The following is a 26,902-nucleotide window of genomic DNA, read 5'->3' on the forward strand; positions in this document are numbered from 1 at the left end:
CTGGAATTATAATTTTTGGAGGAAAGGTGCATGGAGGAAATTTTTGTTTTGCTTAAATTAGTTGCGATTTGGAAGTCACTTCCTGGAAGGCTGGTGGAAATGGGAACGGTTTTATCGCTGTTATCAAATATTCTCTTAACTTTTCCCTGTAATAGGAAAGATCCAGTCCTCTAATTGACCAGTTCTCTAATCTGCTGACCAGTAGAAACTACAAATCTTTCTCACCATTATTCTAATGAAGATCCCAAAGTTTCTGTGCCTTTATTCAAAGCCTTGCAATGATGGCCATATATTTTAGTGAAACTCTTCCATATCCTTTCCAGTGTCTAGACATTCTTCATGTTGTAGCATGGCGAAGCTGGTTGTGTTATTCTAAATGTAGTGCTCTTTGGCTTGGGTTTCCGGTTATTGCTTAAAACAGCGACAGCATTTTCTTTCTTTAAAAGGCAGACAAGGCAGAAAAGTTGCAAACGCATCCACATGCAAAGATTTCCCCCTGTACCAATATAACGCTATGGGCCAAGCAAAGATTGTTGCTCTTCTACATTACATTCTAGTTTACACTTTGATGTCCAATTTACAAATCCTATCTAGAGACAGCTTTTAAATCCATCAAGAGCATTTAAAACTTCATCTACAGTAAAACATTTTTAAAGTTACATAATTATTAGCTCGAGGTATCCTCAGGAAAATGCCAAACCAATTAAGAAACCAGAGATCCCGGGGAAAACCCACGCAGGTCACAGGAAGAACGCGCAAACTCCGTACAGGCAGCACCCATAGTTAGGATTGAACCCGGGCCTCTGGCGCTGTAAAGCAGCAACTTTACCATTGCACCACTGTACCATTGATATCAGCTTTATTATTATCAATGGCAAAACGAGATTTTGAAATATTTTTCCATGCTATTTCATTGCGACATCCCACCTCCGCAGGCATCTTCTGCAATGTGGAAAATTGGTTTGTGGCTGTATTTTTGATTTGTAAACTAATTTGGGTTATGAACAGTTCTCATGAACAGAACATGTCACAATCCAGAGAGGGCTTGTGTCTACTAAATAATACAGCTGAAATGAATTATCCATTATTCACAGCCAAAAGTACAGCACCTGTATGAGGCAGGTTTATTTCTTTAGAAGAATGCAATGTAGGTAATGAAATCTTACAATGTATATTCATGAATTTATTGTTACTGAGAACAGTTTTGTCTCTGAACAGGATGACTGTTATGTGCTCTATTTTGTCCATGTTTAATGTAAACTAGTTCCATAGAAGCAGTTGGTCCTTGTGTGAAGAAAAATGTCATTTTCCTCAATGGGAGACAGACCATACTATTTTGCTTGTCCTAACAATACATCTTGTAACCACTCTTGCTCTGCACATTCGCCACATGGTTTATTATTTTCAGGAATTACTTTGCGATTTGCGATACTCTGAAAATATACCAAGGAAATCAAGATTGAATTTTGAAAGAAAGTCAGTTCCTTGTTTCATACTAAATCCATTCTGAACTAGTTGTTGGTGAAATAATGAAGGAGGCAAGTAATGGTCTTGTTGCATTTCTTTCCCCTCTCTTGGGCCCCATTAGCCACGATTAAGAGACCCTGCTGAAGGCAGAATTAAAATTAAGAATTCAATAATGGATAATTAGAAAGAGAAACTTATAATCTTGCTGAATATTATACAGTGCACCAATATGATGTACCATATTGACAGAACCCCGGAAAGATCTGATTTACTTAAAATGATTCAGTCATCACTTTCAACTTTTACATTTTGGAATATGGGGGAAAAACCATGGAATAATACACTGGCTAAGAAAGCAAGCAAGGTAAAAGATCGAAACTGTTCACTTATTTATTCGGTAAGGATAAGTTACTATTCTTTCCAAACTAGTGACATTAGTCATTATGCTCGAGCCTTAATTGATTATTGATCACATTTATTCTTCACTGATTAATTCACAATATTTCACACCTCACTTGAAATATTAAAAGCTTGAAATATTTGTCGAATATTATTTATTACAATTGCAGGTGAATTGGATAGAGATTAGAAAAATCTCTTTGACTTTCAAATCCATCAATCTAAGTAGAGTAGACCTGAAAGTAATTAGTTTTCAATTACGTTTTCTATCCAGTCTAGGTAATTGGATACTTTTGTGTAAACTCCAAATCGTTGGAAACGGCCACATCCTTCTCCCCAGCTGACCAGTCCCACCAGAAACCTTGTTCCATTGGTTGCAACTACCATCGGCCCTCCGCTATCACCTTTACAAGCATCTTTTTTGAAACTCGGGTCTCCTGCACAGATCATATTGCCTGTAAGTTGATCTCCTAGTTTCTCCTTGCACTTGTCATGGGAAACCAACATGACATTGATGAATAATAGAGTACTAGGGCGGATTCTGTCATCATTTTCATCCATAGCTCCCCAACCTGTGACCGACACTTTGGTGTTTGGAATAAGTAGTCTTTCCTCTGCCATCATTTGGAAGGGCAAGCAAACTGGTAGGATGTGGTTAGAGAAGATTGCAGCCTGGGATAATTTAAGGAGAGCAATGTCATTATCCATGGTGCTACGAAGGAAGTGAGGATGGATGCGCACGTGATTTATGACGATATGATCCTCCGAATCTTCGAAGACCGTTCTGTTATGCTTACCTGAAACAGAGATGGGAATAATGTCATTTGGGCACTTAAAGTCATGCCACCTCCTCTGCAAACTATTAATGGCAATGAAAAGAACAACTGCTGCAGAGCTAATTCCCCCCCCCTCCCAGTTCCCAAATGATGCCATCCTTCAAAGCAAAAGAAGTATGCTTCTACTTTATCAAATCTGGTTGCATTTGTTATCTGAAATTTGTTATCAGTGGAGCCTTGCGCTGGGAGTTAACAGTAGTAGACCTATAGTTCAAAGACACAAGGGTCCTTTGTCACGAGTACCTGACCTGATCTTATGTCTCCTTACTTCTGTTGAGTAGTGCCAAGCTTCCCATAGATAATGTAATCTAAAGAGAGTCTTACTGCAGTCCCGCTGACAGATTTTAAGAACTGTTGCCTCCTTCCTGTTTCTACAGGTGAAGTATGAAGGGAATAAAGCAGAAGAATGGTAAACCCAATATCACCTCTTTACCCTCTGTAGACCTGACCCACTCTCTGTGACATGGTCTAGTAATGAATAAAATTTACATTATGTTTTAGGTGTTTCACATTAGATATCCTGGTTTCAATAGAGATGGGGGAGTTGAATTAGCAAATTTCAAGAGCTAAAAGCACGGCCACAGATGGAGATGAAGGTAATGCTGTGTATTGCTTATGGGTTAGAGAAAGCCGTTACATTGTCAGCATACATATAAAGCTGCACATTGTCTTTGGATAACCTTGCCAACAGAAAACATCTTGATGAGGAATAAAAACTGAGTAAGGCAAATCTGGGCAGACAAGTGGTAGGATGCAACTCCCTGTAGGTACTAGAAATAGTGAGCCTTAAGGTGAGAAGCACATTTTGCATCAGGGAGCGGGCAACTGTATTGCTACTGCAAGCATGACTGAGTTTCCCGTACCAAGAATGACTCTAAATCGATTTCCTTTGTCAACGCAATGAGCAGCTGTCAATATCCAAAATCGATTAATGAGAACTCCTCCACATATGAAGTACCCACTTGCATCCATCAGGAGAACCTGTCAGCAAAAGACAAAGCAGCCTCATAAACATTAGACACGACTCCACATACATAGATTATTCACAATCTGCAACCAATAAATCTGTCTAAACAGTCCTAGAAAGGAATGTACTTCACTCTAAGCCTGGTAAAGGCAGCTCAACCTATAGGGTCTTGTACAAGCAGGATGCCTCGAGGATTTACTTCTGACATTTCACTGTTCCAATGACAGAGAACATATGGCTGATATAAATATTCAGTTTTGCTCCCTCTGAGTGGGGGAGATAAGAAGGAAGATGTTGCTCGTCTGCATATAGAGTTATAGAGTCATTTGGCAAAGATAGAGATCCTTCAGCCAAACGTGGTGTTTCCTGTTTCTGCGATGTTTCCTTCTGATTCATATCCATGCCAACCATCAAGAACTTACCTGTAGTAATCCCATTTACCTGCACTAGGACTGTAGCTTACGACACCGTGGCGATTTATCATTGTCCAGATACTTTATAAATGTTCCACCTTCTCAGGCAGTATGTTCCAGATTGCACCCACTATCAGGCTATTAAACACTATTGCCTCCAATCAGCTCCGAACTACATAGACTTGGGAGCATTGGTTTTGTCTTTTTGCACTATTATTGTTTGTTTTTCATGTGTACTAATGTGTATATATATATACACACACACACACACACACACACAGTATATATATATATTATATATATATACACAATGTAAGAAACGAGAAGAAGAAAAAGTGCAGTGTGTGTGTGTATATATATATATATATATACACACACGAGTTTGTCATGCTATATTTATGTTGTGTCTACTTAGCAAGATGGCGTCCTTGGGATACATAGGCCGACTAGGGATATTCGACAAGAACCGTGAAACCTTTACCTCGTACCGCGAATGGAAATGTCTTTTATTGCAAATTATATTATTGGAGCTGAAAAAACAGAGGATGATGATCAAGTGCAGGTTAGAGCACAAAACAAGGTCATCCAGGAATGAAAGAAAGCCATTCTATTAAATTGGTCCTGTAGTTCATGAAACTCCCACCAACATCCTAGATCCAGCAAAAGCAAGGAATGTTTCATTTGAGACTGTTCTTTCTAACTTGATGCTCACTTTAACCCTAAGCCCATAGAGATTGCAGAAAGTTACACATTTCACACACGAATCCAGGAGTCTGGTGAGACTGTGGGTGTACATTATCTCATTGAAGAAGTTGGCTCCTCGCTGCATTTTCCGAACATTTCTGGATCAAGCTTTGCGTGATAAATTTGTAAAATAAAAATTACTGAACACACCAGCCCTTACCTTTAATTTGGCATGCAAAAATGCTTTGGACATGGAGATGGCATCTCAAAGTGCACATGAGTTTCGACCAACACATGCTGGCACAGTCATAGATACATAGATACATAGAAAATAGGTGCAGGAATAGGCCATTTGGCCCTTCGAGCCTGCACCGCCATTCAATATGATCATGGCTGATCATCCAACTCAGTATCCCGTACCTGCCTTCTCTCCATACCCCCTGATCCCTTTAGCCACAAGGGCCACATCTAACTCCCTCTTAAATATAGCCAATGAACTGGCCTCAGCTACCTTCTGTGGCAGAGAGTTCCAGAGATTTACCACTCTCTGTGTGAAAAATGTTTTTCTCATCTCGGTCTTAAAGGATTTCCCCCTTATCCTTAAGCTGTGACCCCTTGTCCTGGACTTCCCCAACATCGGGTACAATCTTCCTGCATCTAGCATCTAGACAGTCAACAGTCAAAAGGCAGTTCCAAAACACAAGCATGACAAGACTGGTTCCAAGGTATTTTCTAAGATAAATCTGTCACATGCATATACTCAGCTACATGTTGATAGTATGAGCCTAGTATGATAAACACACACATGGGGCTGTATTCCTACACAAAACTGCCCTATGGTGTGAAGTCAGCACCAAAAATCTTCCAAGCTACAATGGACAAGATTCTGCAAGGAATATCACATTGTTTGACCAATCAAGATGACTTGCTGATTGCAACTGCTACTGAAGAGGAGAATCTGGAGATACTCAGTGAACTGCATGAGATAGGCCAGCTGTTGGCGGTTGTGCAGTAACAAGCAGAAGAAGATGGAGAAGAAACTGTTGAAACAGCTTGATAATCATAATGTAACGTTGAAAAGAAGCAAATGTGCATTCTTAAAGTCCGAAGTAGTGTACCTTGGTTTGAAAGTTGATCAACATGGACTACAACCAGTGAAGGAAAAGATTGAAGTCTACAGCCAGCGGTTGCATGTATTGGCCAAGATTGGACAATGACATAGAAGCAATGGCAAGCAAATGTAGCACCTGTCAGAGTTGTAGAAGTATGCCTGCCCAAACCCCTTTGCAAACATGGTCTTGGTCTACTAGACTTTTTCAGAGGATTCATGTGGATTTTTGTGAACACGGGAATAATAATTTTCTTTTGATAGATAGTCATTCAAAGTGGATTGAGGTGTTGAGAACAATAGATGCATTGCGGTCTATTTTTGTGTTTCTTGGATTACCTGAAGAGCTTGTCTCTGACAATGGCACCCAATTTCGTGCTGCACTGTTCTGAACTTTCATGAAGCTAAATGGTATCAAGCATACCTTAGTGCCAACTTACCATCCGGCATCTAAAGGCACAGCCAAAAAGTCAGTCAGGATAATCAAAGGAGCTCTCAAGAAACAAGTTCTTGAATGAAATTCAAAATTCAATATGTCACAGCGGCTAGCTAGTTTCTCACTGAAATATCGTACTATGCCACAATCTACCACAGGGTATATGCCAGCTGAACTTCACATGAAAAAAAGGCTCAGAACTTGACCGAGTTTGGTTTTACCTAACGTATCTCCTTAGGTTGAACGCAAACAATCTGATCAGAAATGTTATTATGGTGGAAACAAAAAGAATGTAGGTTCAATACACATGATCAGGTTTGTGTTCTCAGCCCCCCTTACAAAGCAAACACATGGGAGGTGAGAACAGTAGTTTAAGTGTGTGGCACCAGGAAGTACTTGGTAGAAATTGGAGGACATGTTAGAAGTGTGCACATAAACCATATGATCCCAGGTGGACGTCCCAAGTCACTGGTTGACTTAACTTGTTGTAGCTTGTTGTAGGCTAGGTAGTAGCATGTCATGGACATTGCCGAATGTATCAAAAAAAAAAGCCATTTTGCTGGCGTCACACGGCAACAGTGAATGACAGTCTCCTAGAACATCACCTAGTGGGACCCAGGCTTCACTTTATGGGTCAGGCAGCATCTCGGAAGAAATTGGGATAGGTGACATTTCAGGTTGGGACCTTTCTTCAGACTGATGGGAACTGGAAGCAATTTTTTCTACCCACCCAATCAATCTGAAAAAAGGGTCCAGACCCAAAATGTCACCTATCCATGTTCTCCAGAGATGCTGCCTGACCCGCTGAGTTATTCCAGCATCTTGTGACTATCTTTGGTATAAACCAGCATCTGCAGTTCAGTTTTATTATAATCCATTTTCTGGTTTGCTCTTCCAGAAAATTGAATATCCAGTGTTTGTTCTTTGTGCTGGACATCTCCTGTTCATCGTGACTCATTTGTGTCAACACCAAAGCATCTGAGTTCTTAAGCTGCCGTAGCTTGCAGCCTTTAGCTTCCTCTCTCACTGTTGGCTCTGTCTATTAAAGTCCCGAGATTCCACATCTTAAATTTCACATTGAGGAGTGGTTGGTCCTTGTGCATGATTTCTTTAAGAGTCAGATTGCTGTTGCACACCAACCACCACACAGCCTTGAAAGAGCAAAGCTGAGGAGAACAAAGATCCAGCAGCAAGGAGTCCAAGATGACTTGAGCCTAGGCTGCATGATTATTCATACTAACGCAGCTCATTATGCACTTACAGCTATTACTGGGGATACAGATTAAAAATAACTTCTTACTTAAAAAGGAAAATATTTACAGGGAAAGCACAAAGGAATAGCACTAACTGGTTTGTAGAAATGAACCACAGCTGCTGGTATATACTGAAGATCGACTGGAGTAACTAAGCAGATCAGGCAGCATCTCTTCTTTGGGGTCTCGATCTGAAACCTCACCCATCCTTTGCAGTTTGAAGAAGGTCCTGACCTGAAACATCACTCATCTCTTTTCTCCAGAGATGCTGCCTGACCCGCTAATTTACTCCAGAACATTTTGTCTATATTCAGCACTAACTTGTTGTTCTTTCAGAGCACCAGCACAATCTGAGTGTGTTCCTTTGTGATGTGGAATTCAATGTTGATTCTATGCTTTCCTGATCTTTCTCATTCCTATTTATCATCATCCCCTTCCTAAACACGTTTACCATCTTTGGCACACCACTTATCTCTTATCCTTCAACATTTAGCTTAAACATACTGAGATCTAATCTGAAAAGCAGTTCAGGAACATGGAGCATGTGGCCCTATGTAGATAAATTCTTGACGTCAGTAGGACAAGTTGAGAACGTAGCTAAAAATGCAAATAGATTGCATAGCATATCATTACAAAACCAAGAACATCATTCGAAACACTTTCTAATTCACTAGGTTCTGCCGAGGCAGGAAAAATCACCTGCTTTCATTTAAATATTATATTTGGACCTTTTATAAAGATCAGAACACAGCCATGAAGGAAATATTGGCTGAAAAAAGGAATCTACAGAGGCAGCACCAATACTTTGTTTTCTGTACACCGAATACTTAGAAAGGGTCACTACAATAAAACAGCTCACCTGCCAAGGGCTACTTCCTTTCTTCATAATACTCCCTCCTACGATCCGAGGATCTTGTCCGTCATTTTTGATTAGTCCACAAGTATAATTTTCTGCAACATACATTGGAATACATATCAATGTAATGCACAAGGGATACAGTGTCCCCATGAGTCCATTCCTCTGCTTATTCTCCAGTAAGGGAATTTCCCCCATGTGCCCCCCAACTCCTGATGATTCTCCTTTCACCCACCCACACAATGGGTAATTTACAGTTGGCAACCCAGCAACCACACATTTTACATTATTGATCTGATATCATTTAGTGTCGCTCCTGAATCAAGAAAAATATTATCTGTAGGTTGGCAATTTCCTCACCAGTAGGTGTGCAGGAGTGCCCGTTGTCACTCAGTATGTAGTCATTCACACATGAGCATTCTCGCCTATTGATCTCTGGAAGTTCCCGACAGTAATGTGCACAGTGACCATAGTGATCTGTGCAGTTTGTTGCCACCAGCTCTGAAATCACAAAGTGCTGAAATTATTTTTTTTCCCGAAGAATGACTCTAGATTGATTAGACTAAGAAACAGAGCTGAACAAACAAACTGAAAATAACCTCAGCAAAGCATACACCAAAGATATAACAGGATTATGCCATGCAACACATATACATTATTGAGTTTATTTTGAGCTATGGGACAATTGCAGCACTTTGGACTTCTTTTAACAAATTCTCTATATTTTTTAAGTCGATATTTTTATGCGAGGCATAAAAACTTACGTATGATGAATAACATATATGAATCTGTCTACATTTTTTTAAATTAATTGCAGTTCCTTTAGAGTGTTGCCACAGTGATGTCACAGATAACTCTGGTGCAAGTGAAGAGTTTTTATGTCACCCAAGAAAGAATATCAGGAACTCTATCATACAGCAGGTGCCTACATCAATTTCATCTTTTAATTAAATATTGGTTTTCTCATTTCCTGTTGCAAGTGTGCCAGTATGAAGCAGGACAACAGGAGTGCAGACTCATACCTAAAGTTTCATTATACATTATCTAGAAGCTATCAATACATCGATTGATATTGGCAAAAGGACCCACTATGTAAGGGAAGACAAGGGTGAAGTGATTGGGACCTCATATTTTTGGTTCACAAAAATCATGTTGGAAATAACTTTGAAAGGTTGGTTATGGTGCATATCAACTCCTACCTCAACAAGAACCATGACACATTATAATTTGCCTCCTGCCACAACAGGTCAACGGAGGATGCAATCTCATTGGCTCTCCACTCTGCACAGGACAGTGGACAATAAAAACATTTACGTCAGGCTGGTGTTTGTAGTCGACAGCTTGGCATTCAATACCATCATCCTCTCCAAGCTGGTTACCAAAGTCACGGAACTGGGTTTCTGCACATCCCTCTGCACCTGGATCCTTGACTTCATCAACAGACCCCAGCTGGTATGATATGGCAGCAAATCTTCTTCCTCGATAACCATCAGCACAGGTACACCTCAAGGCTATGTGCTTACCCCCTTGCTCTACTCACTCTATATTCACAACTGTGTAGCCACACAGAGTGCGAACTCCATCTTCAAATGTGCACCGTTGTTGGAGAAATTACAGATGATGAGTCAGAGTATAGAATTGAGGTCGATCGACTAAGCAAATGTTGCCAGCACAACAACCTGTCTGTCAATGTCAGAAAAACCAAGGAACTGATTGTGGACATTGGAAGAGGAATGATGAGGACTTACAAACCTGTCTATATCGATGGGACGATGGTGGAGAGAGTCAATCTCTGAAGATTTTTCCTGGACCCAGCACACTGATGCAATTATAAAGAAAGCACATCAACGCTTTTACTTCCTGAGAAGATTGCGGAGAATCGGTACGTCAGAGTCCTCTCTTGAACTTCTACAGGTGCACAGTACAGGACTGGTTGCATCACGGTCTGGTTTGGCAACTTGAGCATCCAGGAGTGAAGACTGCAAAAAGTGGTAAACACTGCCCAGTCCATCGCAGGCACTGAAGTCCTATCATTGAAGGGATTTACAGAAGTCGCTGCCTCAAAGACAGTCAGCATCATCAGAAACCCATACCACTCTGGTCACACTCATTTTACTCCTGTCATCGGGAAGAAGATAAAGGAGCCTGAAAACTGTAATGTCCAGTTTATATATATGTATATTTATACACATTTCTATATAAATATGGATAGCGAGATTTTTTTAAAATTATATTGTTTACAAAGTATTATGTTTACACATTCTGTTGTGCTGCTGTAAGTAAGAATTTCATTGTTCTGTTTGGGACAGATGACAATAAAACACTCTTGACTCTCTTGAATCAATTGATTTGGTTGTGCTCATAGGCATGTATATGTGTGCTCATGCTTAATGTATGTTTAAACAGCATCACTTCTGAATTTGAGATGGATTCACCAGGATTGACAACCCAAAAGGAAGTTTTGCTTAGTCACACCCTTGGCTTAGAAGAGGCACTGTTTGGGGACTTCTAGACTTTAACATTTGGCAGTCCGCTGGAGAACATTGAGAGTTAAGGTTCACTTGGGGGTGGCCATGTTGTTGGTGACATTGCCCAATCTGTGGGTCAGGAGGAGCGAGGTTGGTTGCTCATAGGCCCAAGATGTAAATCTCCTTCCATTGCTGCAGTCGATTCCCATATTCTTGATGTTTCACTCCCCCTACATACTCTCCACCTCCTCTCTAGGTAAAGGAGTTTTGCATTTTACAGATATTAAAAATCTCTGAAGAAGGGTTTGGGCCCTAAACGTTGCCTATTTCCTTCGCTCCATAGATGCTGCCTCACCCGCTGAGTTTCTCCAGCAATTTTGTCTACCGTGAGATATTAAAACTCTGATTGTGACTCCTTGCATGCTCTATGCCAGGGGTTCCCAACCTTTTTTTGTCCCGTTTACCCCTGGCAACTTTAATAGCACATAACAATGTTATTTCACTTATTTATGAACATTAATGATGAACAGATACCAGAACCAAAACACAGTCAATCAATGAGACAAAATATGTACAAATCCAGAATCAACAAATTTACCCCAGGTTGAGAACCCTTGCTCTGCTCTCATTAAAGAAATCATTGCAATTGTTTAATTTAGTTGAGCACAAAAAACAAGGAATTGATTTCAAATGAAAAGAAATTCAACATTACCATATTGACATTGTGGCCCATCTAATTCTTCAGGACAATGACATCTATAGCCCCCAACCAAATCCTGGCAGGTTCCATTGTTGGCGCATGGATTATCCTTACACTGGTCACCATCTATGACGAACATTATTACTGAATCACAGAGTTTCTTGATAAATATGAACTATTCTAATAGACATCATGAACCATTCTTCGTAAGCCTTTCTTAAATGTGATAGGGCTTCAGATATGGGTAGCTATTTCATGAATATGGAGGTTGCTCTCTTAAATTCAAATACAGCCCTGATGAAGGAGAATATTTATAAAGAATAGGACATGTTGACATTTTTTTATAATATAAACCTGCTTACATTATTGCATTGCTAAGGATCACAAGGGATGACTTGTGGTAAATGTTAAATTGAAGGAGATTTTTATATTGATATTTCAATACTGAGTAATAATTCACAGTGAGGCTCAGTATGTGAGCCTTCTGACTGTTTTGATTGTTTTCTCTCTAATCCCCAAAGGACGTCATTATTAAAATATTAGGATAAAAATATGCCTAATGATCTTACATTTTATGAGAAGTTTTAATTGAAAGTGGTATCACAGGCACATTGGCCTTCCATCAGTTAGAGCATTGAGTATAGACGTTGGGAGGTCATGTTGCAGTTGCTTAAGACGTTGATGAGGCCGCATTTAGAATATTGTGTTCAGTTCTGGGCACCATGTCATAGGAAGGATGTTGTTAAGCTGGAAAGGGTGCAGAGACGATTTACGAGGATGTTGCCACGAGCTGAGCTATAGGGATAGGTTGAGCAGGCTGGGATTTTATTCCTTGGAGAGCAGCAGGATGAGGGGTGATCTTATAGAGGTGTACAAAATCATGAGAGGAATAGATTGGGTAGACATACAGTGCCCAGAGTAGGGGAATCGACAACCAGGGGCCATAAGTTTAAGGTGAGAGCAGAAAGACTTAATAGGAAGCTGAGGTGTTGGAGGAGGTAATTGAGGCAGGTACTATTGCAATGTTTAAGAAACATTTAGACAGGTACATGAATAGGACAGGTTTAGAGGGATAATGGCCAAATGCAGGCAGATGAGACTAGTGTAGATGGGTCATGTTGGCCGGTGTGGGCAAATTGGGCGAAGGGCCTTTTTCCATGCCATAAGACTATATGGACTATGAAACTGGATTGTCAGGGAATAATCTATGTATAACTTCACTGTTAGCCTTAACTCAGAGGTAATTTTGTTTTTTGCACGGCGTTGGAAACCTGCAGGTTAATGAGATTCCAGTTGCATAGATTGTCATTTTGAAGTGGTACTGAATGAGCTCTGCATCCAGAGTTCCAAGTCCTCACATTCCATATCAAATTAAGACTCTCCCTGTCCTCTTAATCAGACATGAAAGATCACAGTAGCTGGGAAGTTCCTTTGGAAAGTAGGGTCAGGAAAGGCCCAATTTTAATTGCTTGAGTTCACAATTAATTTAACTTTGTAAACTTGAGAGTGGACTGAGATGCAAAAAAAAAAAATTCCTCTTGTCTTTTGTAAAATTGATGAAATATTGGATGTACCAAGAGCTTAAAGTGTGAGACTCGAGTATAGGTTAAGGCACCTGGGATAAATCCCCCGCTCTTCAAAATAGTAACATGGGATCTTTTGTGCCTGCTAGAGATGCTAGAGCTCGCCTCTCCCATCCAAGTCAGCACATTTTCTCGGTACTGTGCTGTTGTGTCCATCTTGATTTAAGATGGGGCTTGTATCTAGGACTTCTGTTTTGAATGCAACACTAGAACTACAGTTGGCAATTTAGTAATGATGATCTTGTTCATGTGGAGGAGTTAGTCCCAAACGTCCTGATTTTGGAAGCACGAAGCTGAGTTAAACTTCTGATGGAATCAGTAACTTGATGTCTGAATCATGAAAAGTCCATGAGCATTGTGGATGAATAACCAGTTAGTCCAGCACACTAATGGATGGTTGGGTGGTACCTTTTCCACTTAATTCCCCACCATTTTACAAGGGTGTCAGGTTGGGAGGAATAAACAATTGGAAGTTGATATTTCCTGCAAATCATGTAGTTTTACTTTATTAAACTTCAATGACACCCATATTGGAGAAGCACAAAACTTTACCTCTTGCACCCTGTGCCTAAACTCTCAGTGGTCCTATAATAATTTCATGAACTGATTACTTAGTCCAACCCTTACCATTATGTCCTTAACCCCAGGGTATTGCTAAAGATATGAACACTGATCCTCACTGCAGCAGACTTCAGACTGATTCTCAGGCCTTTAACAAGTACGAATAAACCTATTAAAAGCGAGTTTTTTTCATTCATGGCAACAAATCATGGATTAAATTGATTAGTTACTGAGAGAGAGGAACTCTTCCCTTAAGCATTCACATATGATTTAAAGCATCCATTTGAGCATAGTGAATACCACCCTTTAATAAACTACTTTGAAACTTAATCATCAACCCCTTCCTTTTGAAAAAAAAAATCATTCAGTAACCAAATTCATTTCTCAGGAAACACATGGTTGGGCCAAGAGCTAATCTGACAGATGATACACTGAAAAGGGGCAGGTAGAAGTAGTACACTGGGAAATTTTCTAAACTTGAGCTCCTTATATGATATTTGATTCTTTGATAAATTCACAATTTGATTTATTGACATATTCACAACGGAGATCAGTATATTTTATATTATATTTTTGGATACTAAGGGACTCACAACTAATGGTGACATTGCAGGAAGGTGGAGACAAAGCAGAAGATCGGTAATGGTCTCTCTGAATACACAATATGTTCAAAGGCTTTACTATAATTCCTCATGTTCTCAGAATACAAAACAGGTAAAAACACTGCATCACATAAATAATGGGAATGGAATGCATTTATGAAAACCTTCACTAATTTGACACAGAACAGTTGAACTAACTTCATAAGTATGATTTATTATATTGATTATCAAAGTACTTTAATTTCACTCCAGGCAGACATTTAAAAAGTAATTAAAAAAAATAATAATTAAATACTGAAATTGCCTGACAATGAAGTTCCCCATATGGATATTGTTTAAGACTGATTCCTCACATGCTAATCTGCTGGAAACAATATAGCATGGAAAGCCCCTGGTGGACTGGTAAATCGAACTCTGAATCTCCTGTCAAGCATCTGTGAGAAAATATCAATAATCATAATACCTGGGTGTAAATATTGAAAATTAACATTGCTTTACTGGTGTTTATCTTTTTTCCCCCTTCTTTTTCTACAGCATATGAGAAAGTTTTTTACTCACCAACATATTGATTCCAAAATATTAACTGTGAAAAAGATATACAATTGATTAGATGACTTAGCAAAAAAATAGAATACAATAAATCTCACATCCTGTGCTAATACAATGAAGTAGAAAGCTTTCAACTTAATTGTAACTAGAACAAAACAATGTGATAGCAAAATCCTACCCAAAGCACACTGTGAAAAAAGCCTATTTGCTTTTTAAAAAATTATTCTCGCTTTACCACCATTTCACACAATCATTGAATTAATCATTTTTTCCTCAATCACTCTTCCTCTGCAGATTTCTCAATCCCACTAACCCACTTTCTTGCCAAACTCACCAATCCAACTTTTCTCTATATCCCTCTATTTATTTTCCTGAGGCTTTGGTCCCTTCACCATGTTGAAATTTCTTGGTCCTGCTGATAATGTTGGTGTTGATTAAACCAGCATGAACATTTATTCATATCCTCAAATCACATTCCTGAGAATTTAGTCTATGATTTAGAACAATTCAAACATTGCAAAGTAACTGTGAGGACTGTTACAATAGAGGTTCTCCATTGGCAGATGTAATTATGGTTATGATTAATGTAACTGCAACATGGTCTACATGTCAAAGGTTTACCACATGCAGGCTCCATGATAATGTAAGAATTGGCTCAAAGTGCTGGAGTAGTTCAACAGGTCAGGCAGCATCTCTGGAGAACACAGACAGGCGACATTTCAGGTTGGGACTCTTCTTCAGACCTGAAGAATTATCTTGACCCAAAACGTCGCTATATCTGTGTTCTCCATAGATGTTGTCTGACCTGCTGAATTACTCCAGCACTTTGTGTCCTTTTTTTGTAAAAACATTTGCAGTGTTTCCATGATAATGCAGTCAGTCTCCAAGGTGCCTATTTACTTTAACTCACAAATATATTATAGAAGCTGGGATGTAATGTTAAAATTGTACAAGGCATTGGTGAGACCAAATCTGGAGTATGGTGTACAATTTTGGTCGCCCAATTATAGGAAGGATGTCAACAAAATAGAGAGAGTACAGAGGAGATTTACTAGAATGTTGCCTGGGTTTCAACAACTAAGTTACAGAGATAGGTTTAATAAGTTAGGTCTTTATTCTCTGGAGCGCAGAAGGTTAAGGGGGGACTTGATAGAGGTCTTTAAAATGATGAGAGGGATAGACAGAGTTGATGTGGACAAGCTTTTCCCTTTGAGAATAGGGAAGATTCAAACAAGAGGATATGACTTCAGAATTAAGGGACAGATGTTTAGGGGTAATATGAGGGGGAACTTCTTTACGCAGAGAGTGGTAGCGGTGTGGAATGAGCTCCCAGTGGAAGTGGTGGAGGCAGGTTCATTGGTATCATTTAAAAATAAACTGGATAGGCATATGGATGAGAAGGGAATGGAGGGTTATGGTATGAGTGCAGGCAGGTGGGACTAAGGGGAAAAAAATTTGTTCGGCACGGACTTGTAGGGCCGAGATGGCCTGTTTCCGTGCTGTAATTGTTATATGGTTATATGGTTATATGGTTAATATGTAAGGTTTGGATTTTCTGCTTTACACAATGTGTTGGAAGGATTGCTCCACAGGTAAGGCCTTTCAGCTGATCCCCACTATCGAAACAATTCTCAGGAAAGTCCTAAGTATGATCAACAGCAGAATCTTGAGTAACTCATAAAGTTGAGAGCAACTGTAGGACAATTATTTCTACCTGAGATTAAGTAACTCGTTACATAACAGAGGTGTGGGATGGACAGAAGGAGTGCACGAGAGGCAAGTTTAGATATTCTTATATTTAATGCCAATACCACTCATACAACACCACCAACTATTTAAGGTTGTGGAAGACAACTGTGGCAGTGGAAATCATGAACAAAGATGAGGCGGAGATGTGGAACTTAGTAACATGGAGTCTGAACAACAACTTTTCCATCGATCTTTCACAAGATTAAGTTAGTTATCAACATTAGGATGTATGGTGAAGTACATGCCCCAGTCAGCATCAATGGTGCTGAAGTGGAAATGATTGAGCGCTTCAAGTTCCTTGGTGTAATTACCAACAATCTATCATGGACCAACCACGTTGAAATGACATTGAAGAAGGCACACCAATACCTCTACTCCCTCAGGAGACTGAAGAAAGTTGGCATGTCTCCAATGATTCTTACATAGTTCTATACTGTAGATGCACCATAGAAGCTTGAAGCATGCACCATCAAACTTAGAAACAGCTTCTTTCCCTCAGTTACCAGGCATCTGAATGGTCCTTCCATAAGTTAAGATACAATCTGATTATCCTCTATCTCCTTGCGGAAACTGGGCTTTGTCTCGAGAACCGTTGCATTACAATGCTGAGAACTATATCCTGCACTCTGTATCTGTATCTTCACTCTGCCTATTGTACTTCGAGTTTGGGTTGATTGTATTTATGTATGGTATTATCTGATTTGATTAGTTAGCATACAAAACCAACTTTTTCATTGTACTCGAGTACATGTGACAATAATATACCTAAACCTTTGGCGTTGTACAATCATTCTATGCATATTAAATGAAGAGCAAAGAGATTCAAGGGATGGAAATGCTCTCCTCAGTGTATATAAAAGTACAATAGCTTTACTGAGGGAACCAGCATGTTGAGCTGATTGACTGCAGGATACTTACAGCCTCATCTGTTGTCGGGAAGATCTCTTTTACCTCCTCAAAGTCACAATTTTCTTCATTACACTCTCTTTCTAAATTTCCAACCTTGAATTCTTCAAAGTATTTATTAGCCCGTTTCCTAATTTTCAAGACTTCAGTGGCTTCTCTTTCTGGTAAAAATACTGAAATGTAACATAAGAAATTATGGTCATTTTTACTGTTGACAGGACAGCCTGCCACCAGTGCCAAGAAACGTGGCATGGATGCCAAGAGAGTGCATCGTCTACGCCAGGGCAGTGCTTGATCCAAACCAGGATGGCGTATCACTATATCAGGATAGTGTGCCTTCAGTTCCTGGGTATGTTGCCTCCTCAACAAAGGATATAATCTACACAGGGAGGAGATTCAAGCGGCTGAAGTGAAGTGGCTGTAAATGAAAGGAATGATTAAAGCTGGCAATTCAGAAGATGGCAGAATTAGTGGAACACAAGAGATCTCAGGGGATTGTTGGTCTGGAGGAGGCTGCAAAGTTATGAAGGAGCTTGGTAAGATTTCAAGTACTCTGGACTGAGTACCATTTGTATTGTGGTGAATTATCTGTACCAAGAAAGGCTGCCTCTGTACCAAGGGAAGTGTCATCTACAACATGAACCCATGTCAGGGTTAAGAGTATTTCTTTATTATCCCCAGCATAATAATTTGATTCTTATACTGACCTGAGTAGCTGGATACCTCCATAAAAATAACCATGAGAAATGTCAAGCAACAACAAGCCTTCACCATTGTGTAGTCACGATATTCAAACCCTCACCTGCAATGGGAAAGGAACATCCCAATATCCACTCAGAAAGCAATTGACCACATAACAATCCTCGTTATTCAATCTTACAACGAATGAATCCTTTTCTTCTGTGTCCTTTGCCTTGTAAAATTCTCTACTTTAAAAAAATAATTCACTGGACTTGAGAATCACATACACCATTCCTCATCGTATTTGAACCCAGTAGCTTTCTGGACCATTTAGAGGCCAATTCTCGGTTGCACTTTAATATTTTACGTAAGTAACCGCTGTAAATAAGCTTATCTCAGCACCATGACAAGCTTACCTGAGGATTCTTCACTCCAAATGTACAGGTTTCCACCCTCACTTCACTACAAAGGCAGATAACATCAATTAATAGTCAAATCCACCAAAGAAATCCTGCCAACATTGATCAAATAAATCATGAATCATTCTTGAACTAAACCAGTCTTGTGTGCTTATTTTTTATTCCTAATTTCTACTCTAACTGTTTGAAGATTACTGAGAACATAAATATGCAGGGGTGAAACACGTGCAGGCAGAAGGAATTAGTTTCAGTCGGCGTTATGTTTGGCCCATGCATCATGGCTGATGGGTCTGTTCCCAATGGGTCTGTTCCATGGGGATGATATATGCAGTACAAGAAGATCTTTATCATTTTCATCAGAAGCCCTGGCTGCAGTGTTTTTCGGCACCAGATACAGCATGCTTATTCTATCTTGAGAGATATCAGGAGGAATCTACTCATAGAATCAAGACTGAACACGATACTCTAGAAGCCCCCTTTAAAAGAGAAAAAATATTTAATTGGTCATATTCTGATTTGATGCTGTAGATTAAATGCATATTCTTACCATTGGATTGCAGACTACCCTGGCACAATATTCATAGGTGTTATTCATCTTGTTTTACGTTTGGTCTTACCCAATTTCTGATAACCGTTACCCGTATTCACTCACATTCCCACCAATCTACCTCTGGTTCTCCCATTTCTGTTTCCTTTACTATCCCCCCCCTTCCCCCCACCCCCCCCCCCCCCCCCCCCAAACCCTTAGCATTCCATCACCCATGTTCAACCCCTTTCCCCTTGGTTTCATCCATCTGTTACACTCACTCTTCACACACTGAATCCTCTCTCCCTCTGGCTGCCATTAACAACTTTCTTACTTATAAGATTCCAGCACTAGTAGCATTTGCATCCCTGTTCAATACCTCCAGAGATAGAGGCAAAAAGCTGGAGTAACTCAGAAGTGCAGGCAGCATCTCTGGTGAGAATGGGAGACGTTTCGGATCGAGACCCTTCTTGAGTCTGAAGAAGGGATTCGACACGGAACGTCACCCATTCCTTCTCTCCACAGATCCTACCTGTCCCGCTGAGTTATGCCAGCTTTTTGTACCTAACCAGTTTAAACCAACGTCTGCAGTTTCTTCCTACTCAAAACTTCCAGCCTCTGTCTCCGCCTTCACCTTCCCCTTCCCCACCAGAACTGGCTCCCACTCCCTTGTCTGTTTTCATTTATTCACCATCTGCTTTTGTCCCACATGCGTGGATTCATCTGCTCATCATTCGTTATTTCTTCTTGGTCCATTTATCACTTACTGGCCCGTCTCACCCATCCTCCGCCCTACCTCCCCACTCTGGTTTACGTTAGTTACCTTCCCTCTCCACTTTCGGTCCTGATTCAGGGTCTTGACCTGAAACGTTAACAATTACCCACCCCCCCCCCCCCCCCCCCCCCCCCCCCCCAAAATTTTCCTTGACCCACCGAGTTTTGCCAGTGCATTGTTTTTGCTCTAGATTCCAGTATCTGCAGTCTCTTGTGTTTCTTGTGTGTTATGTTCTTGTTAACAATTCATCTTTTTGCAGTTCCTTGATATCCTCAACATTCTTGAAACATGAAAATCCCATCCTCAGCTGTCTCGGTATCTTGCTTCAGTTTTTGGTATTGGTTTATTGTCACATGTATCAAGCAAGATTCAGTGGAAACTTTTATTTGTGCGTGCTATTGTCAAATCATGCCATGTGTAGTACAATCAAAGAGAAAAATAAATGGAATGCACAATATAGTGTTATAGTCACAGAGAAATATGCAGACCCCATATTACTAAGCACTGTCTCCTTTCTGTACTCCAACTAAACATTGTTCAAGATCCAGCCTACCACGGTGGTGCCATTTGGGCACACAGTATCAGTATAGGGAGTATGGTAAGGGGCTGAGAACGCATCCTTACAGAGCATTGGTGTTGGGAATTATCATGGAGGATGTTTTGTAGCTTATTCTTACTGATTGAAGCCTATTGGTCAAGAAATGCTACTGCACTGCCTGGTATTTGGTTCCGTTTGTTACCTTTATTGTATCTAATTTATCTTCGGTGTTTGGCTGCCCTAACACTGATATTGACCACCAGTTTGAAGAAGGGTTTCGGCCCGAAACGTTGCCTATTTCCTTCGCTCCATAGATGCTGCTGCACCCGCTGAGTTTCTCCAGCTTTTTTGTGTACCTTCGATTTTCCAGCATCTGCAGTTCCTTCTTAAACACTGATATTGATCATATTGACCACACAACAGAGTCTCACTGGAGGTCAGCAATGTTCTGGAAAAGGGACCATTGCCCTTGATTTGTGTTGAATACATTATAGTCAAGAGTGCTTATTTGTCATATGCACTGGATATGAACTTGAACCATGGAATTCTTACTTGCAGAAGCATTATCAGCACGTCAGACACTACAACAAGCAAAACTTAAAAATATAATGAATCAAAAATAAATGTACAGTAAAATAAAAAAAATATAGAATAGGTTGCATTATGGCCCAATATTATGTGAGGTATTACATTATCAGCTTGGTCTCCTGTGAGGTATAATGTCCAATTGGCTGTGTGCTCGCATTCAACAGAGCATGCTGTCTTGCATCAGTAAATTAAAATATTATATACTGATGCATGGTATCAGGCATCAGAAGTAGATGTCTTGCCCTTCATTCTTTTTAATCACTTGCATTTTGGTAACATGCATTTCTTTTAATATTCGGTGCTACTGCTGAGCAACAGAAAATCATAAGAAATCCAAGGGTAATATACATGTATGTTTCACAAGACAGGAACAAATACTTATTGCCCATTCAGATTAGACAAAATGTATTTATAATTATCTCAAAAATATTTTATTTTCTTGTTTAGAATACTCTTCAGGTACTTTCTCAACCGCTGCAATATCTGTGCAGACCCAGCATAAAGGCGAGAGATCATCAGATGCCCAAAATGCAAATGGGATAATCAGTGACCCAGAACACAGGCCAGTAAACATAAGCGACCCAACTCATCTATCAGGGAACAAATGGTGATCCAGTACAAATGCCAAAGGTTGTTACTTAAGATACTATACCGTGGATATCAGAGACGTAAATGATAGGTGAGGGAATATCAGTGACGTGGCTTGCAGGTCAAGGAATATCAGTGAACCGTAACAGATGCTGAAGACCATCACTGACTAAATGTACAAGTCAGGGATTATTAGTGATCATACACACAGGAATCCTCTAAGCAGTGTTAGTAAAACCAAGGAACATCAGTGCCCAGTCCACAGATCAGGGTACATCACCAATACATCATAAAGCAGCCCACTAGCATCTGAGACATGGTACAGGACAAGGAAGTGTAACAATTATTGAGGTGATCTGAGAACAGTTCCAAACAAAACCCAGACACCAACATTGACACACTACAAACCTGGGAACCAACACTGACCCACCACAAAACCCAGGAAATAACACGGATCAACTGCAAACCCTGGAACCAACACTAACCCACCAGAAAACCCAGGAACAAAACGCTAACCCACCGCAAAACCCAGGAACCAAGACTAAACCACCACACAACCAAGGAACCAACAATAACTCACCGGAAAACACAGCAACCAACATCAAATCACCATAAAACTCAAAAATTAGCATGGATCCACTGCACCATCCAGGAAAAGCATAGACTCATTGCAGAGGCCAGGGATCAAAACAGAGGTTGGGGATTAGCACTGACCCACCATAGAAACTCAGGGATCAGCACTGACCTTCCGCACAGACCATAGAGATCAGCATTGACGATATAAAGATGTTTTCGTTAAAATAGAAATTGAAAGAAAGGCTGGTCTACTATATGATGCAGTACCTTCAAATATATTTTGTCCACAAAATTCCAGATGCAATACTTTTCATCACACAATTTTTAGGTAGCTCTCTGCATTTAAAATACCAAACACAATCAAACGGCAGAAAGTCTCAGTTAATGAGTAACTTCAAATATTTACCAGAGAGCTCTCAGAATCCATGGGTAAATAAATGATGGCTGACAAATCCGCACACTAGTTTGAGCATAATTTGTGGTTCGACACATTCTAATGCTCACGGGGCACAACATGGGGAGAGTAAGGAGGAATACGGTCGGTATTTTAAAGATTCATCAATGGAAGCATCTTCTCGTGGTGAGCACTTCACCTGACACCATGGCTAACACATGAACAAAACACAAAGTTCTGGAGGAACTCAGGCAGCATCTGGGGAAGGGGCAGACAGGAGATATTTTGTGTTGGGCCCATTCCATATAACCATATAACAATTACAGCATGGAAACAGGCCATCTCGGCCCTACAAGTCCGTGCCGAACAATTTTTTTTCCCCTTAGTCCCACCTGCCTGCACTCATACCATAACCCTCCATTCCCTTCTCATCCATATGCCTATCCAATTTATTTTTAAATGATACCAATGAACCTGCCTCCACCACTTCCACTGGAAGCTCATTCCACACCGCTACCACTCTCTGAGTAAAGAAGTTCCCCCTCATATTACCCCTAAACTTCTGTCCCATAATTCTGAAGTCATGTCCTCTTGTTTGAATCGTCGCTATTCTCAAAGGGAAAAGCTTGTCCACATCAACTCTGTCTATCCCTCTCATCATTTTAAAGACCTCTATCAAGTCCCCCCTTAACCTTCTGCGCTCCAGAGAATAAAGACCTAACTTATTCAACCTATCTCTGTAACTTAGTTGTTGAAACCCAGGCAACATTCTAGTAAATCTCCTCTGTACTCTCTCGATTTTGTTGACATCCTTCCTATAATTGGGCGACCAAAATTGTACACCATACTCCAGATTTGGTCTCACCAATGCCTTGTACAATTTTAACATTACATCCCAGCTTCTATACTCAATGCTCTGATTTATAAAGGCTAGCATACCAAAAGCTTTCTTTACCACCCTATCTATATGAGATTCCACCTTCAAGGAACTATGCACGGTTATGCCCAGATCCCTCTGTTCAACTGTATTCTTCAATTCCCTACCATTTACCATGTACGTCCTATTTTGATTTGTCCTGCCAAGGTGTAGCACCTCACATTTATCAGCATTAAACTCCATCTGCCATCTTTCAGCCCATTTTTCCAAATGGCCTAAATCACTCTGTAGACTTTGGAAATCCTCTTCATTATCCACAACACCCCCTATCTTGGTATCATCTGCATACTTACTAATCCAATTTACCACACCTTCATCCAGATCATTGATGTACATGACAAACAACAAAGGACCCAACACAGATCCCTGAGGCACCCCACTAGTCACCTGCCTCCAACCCGATAAACAGCCATCCACCATTACCCTCTGGCTTCTCCCAGCCACTGTTGAATCCATCTTGCTATTCCTGCATTAATACCCAACAGTTGAACCTTCTTAACCAACCTTCCATGAGGAACCTTGTCAAAGGCCTTACTAAAGTCCATATAGACAACATCCACTGCTTTACCCTCGTCAATTTCCCTAGTAACCTCTTCAAAAAATTCAAGAAGATTAGTCAAACATGACCTTCCAGGCACAAATCCATGTTGACTGTTCCTAATCAGACCCTGTTTATCTAGATGCTTATATATATTATCTCTAAGTATCTTTTCCAATAATTTGCCCATCACTGAAGTCAAACTAACAGGTCTATAATTGCTAGGTTTACTCTTAGAACCCCTTTTAAACAATGGAACAACATGCGCAGTACGCCAATCCTCGGGGACTATTCCCGTTTCTAATGACATTCGAAATATTTCTGTCATAGCCCCGGCTATTTCTACACTAACTTCCCTCAATGTCCTAGGGAATATCCTGTCAGGACCTGGAGACTTATCCACTTTTATATTTTTCAAAAGTGTCAGTACTTCTTTTACTTTGAACCTCATAGTATCCATAGCTACTCTACTAGTTTCCTTTACCTCACATAATTCAATATCCTTCTCCTTGGAGAATTCCGAGGAAAAAAAATTGTTCAATATTCCTGAGACGTGTACTTGGTTCCCTGCTCACCGCTATCTTTGTGTCCTACATCCACCGCATTTCTCTGTGCTGAGTACAAAATAGAATTGGGGGACAAGAGAGAGCAGCGGCATTATAGTCATATTATACAGCACAGAAACAGGCCTTTTGACCCAACTTATCCCTGCCAACTAGGTTATCGACATGGTTTAGTCCCATTTGCCTGTGTTCAGCCCACATCCCTCAAAACCTTTCCTATCCACGTACCCGTCCAAATATCTTTTAAACATTCTAATTGTACCCACTTTTACCACTTTCCCTGGAAGCTCAATCCCCATGTACACCACATTCTGTGCAAAAAATTGCCACCCAAGCTCCCTTAAAATCTTTCCTCTTCAACTTTAAATCTGTTCTTGGGTTTTTCTCACCCACCTGGGAAACAGACTGTGACTATTCACTTACCTACTTCTGTCATAATTTTACAAATCTCTCCAAGGTCACCCCTCAGCCTCCAGTGGCAAAAAGGCCCAATCTATCCAAATTCTCTTTATAACTCGTCCTTCATACCCGATTAAAAAAAGTGGCTGTTACCAGGTATCATTTTGTTACTCAAAATTGCGATAGACTCACCTAGTCACGCGGAGGTGGACAAGATAACTCTCCACAGCCAGGAAGTCTCCGCCTAGATGGAGTGAACTCTGAGGGGCAAAGTAGTCTCATGCTAGCCACCTCTGAGGTGCAGAATGATATGAGGGGCTTTCACAGCTAGATAGCTGTCAAATACATTTGAGCTGTTTTTCAATTTCTCTGATAGGGACTCTTACAGCTATTTAAATATATTTAATTAAAACAATGCAAATCACCCTAAAAAACAGAAATAACTAATTAAAAAACGTTGAAATAAAGCAATTTGAACACTTACAGTGCACTCCATCATTTATTTATTTGTCTCTACTCCACAATTTGAGATTTGTAAGAGGAAAAATCTCATGTAGTTAAAGTGCACATTGTCAGATTTTATTAAAGAGTATTTTTATACATTTTGGTTTCCCCAAAATCAAATGTTACTTAGATCATTTGGCGCACCATTCAAAAACTAGAAATTAAGGGTGCAAATATCACCACGATTCAAGTATGTAGAAAGGGATGTTAAAGATTGTGGGGTATGGTAGTCTACTAAGTAAGTCATTAGTCTTGCATTCAGAAGTCTGGGCTATTAACTATTTCATACTTACCATTTCAAAGATGGGGAAGTTACATTTACGCAATTTAACAAATCTGGAGGATCAGTAATACTGACAATGAACCTGCAGGTTATTATTAAACCTGGTTTATTTTTGTGTTCTTCATGGAAGGAAAAGTATTATCCTTGGTCTTGACCTTAAGACCCATGGCAATGTGGTTTACACTAATTTGCCCTTGAAATTGCCTAGTATGTGACTTATTAGGGATGGCCATCAATGCTACCCTAACCATTATGCTTACAATTGGCAAATGAATAAGAATGTAGCCATTCCGCAGTAAAATGTTAGGTTTCATAAAACAGAATGGACACTTTGAAATGAAAAAGGGTTTGTTTGGTATTGTTGAGCAATGCTCAAGTATTCTAATTGAACTTTTTGTGTCGCTCACCTATACACAAATAAAGAGAAAGCTGGTGGAAATTATTTATTGTTGTTGGTCATTTCTACTTTGGCTAAAGCCGATTTGAATTTGAATACTTTTTTAATAAGCACAGGTACAAAACTAAATAAGGGGTGTTCAGAGATAAAGAGACACACAGGAACTGCAGATGCTGGAATCATGTGCAAAACACAAAGTGCTGCAGTAACTCAGAGGGTCAGGCAGTGTCACACGGCGGTGTTTCAGGTCATGAGCCTTCTTCAGAATCAGGAAAGGTCCCTACCTATAATATTACCTATTCAGCCCCTCCCGATATGCTGCCTGACTCCCTGAGTTACTCCAGCACTGTGCATTGTGTCTAGAGATATTGCCATAGGTGGGAGAGAGGGGCTCATGAATGACAAATTTAAAGAAATTATGATATTTAAAGAAATAGAAAAACAGAACATTATTTTTTCTGATGAGACTATGCACAGATGTGTACTTTATGATCTGCTAATTGCTAAGATTAAATTGACACCAGATGAAAAACATGTAAGTTTATAAGTCATAAGAGCAGAATTAGACCATTTGGCCAATCAAATCCACTCCATTTACTCATGGGTGATCTATTTTTTTCCCTCAAATCCATTCTCCTTCCTTCTCCCCGTAGCCTTGC

At 40.0% G+C, this 26,902-nt stretch overlaps 1 protein-coding gene across 3 annotated transcripts; it reads right to left on the reverse strand.

The window, feature by feature from the left end:
- Positions 1-1,843: 1,843 nt before the first annotated feature.
- LOC129703557 (vitamin K-dependent protein C-like) lies at positions 1,844-24,917 on the reverse strand. Of its 3 annotated transcripts, none has more exons than XM_055646130.1 (10): positions 22,496-24,917; positions 18,635-18,680; positions 18,245-18,339; positions 17,550-17,710; positions 14,892-14,916; positions 11,600-11,713; positions 8,780-8,920; positions 8,423-8,514; positions 3,566-3,683; positions 1,844-2,663 (listed from the first exon to the last, which is right to left on the reverse strand). In XM_055646130.1, the coding sequence occupies exons 3-10, from the start codon at positions 18,309-18,311 to the stop codon at positions 2,113-2,115; spliced, it is 1,269 nt and encodes a 422-aa protein (XP_055502105.1). In that variant the 5' UTR covers positions 18,312-18,339; positions 18,635-18,680; positions 22,496-24,917; the 3' UTR covers positions 1,844-2,112. The 3 variants fall into 3 exon arrangements, with proteins under 3 accessions (XP_055502105.1, XP_055502107.1, XP_055502106.1); XM_055646132.1 differs by lacking the exon at positions 22,496-24,917 and adding an exon at positions 22,398-22,471; XM_055646131.1 differs by lacking the exon at positions 22,496-24,917 and adding an exon at positions 22,233-22,374.
- Between the last annotated feature and the right edge of the window lie 1,985 nt (positions 24,918-26,902).

The sequence above is a fragment of the Leucoraja erinacea genome, chromosome 14 (genome assembly GCF_028641065.1).
Source record: "Leucoraja erinacea ecotype New England chromosome 14, Leri_hhj_1, whole genome shotgun sequence".
In the NCBI taxonomy this organism is placed as follows: Eukaryota; Metazoa; Chordata; class Chondrichthyes; order Rajiformes; family Rajidae; genus Leucoraja; species Leucoraja erinaceus.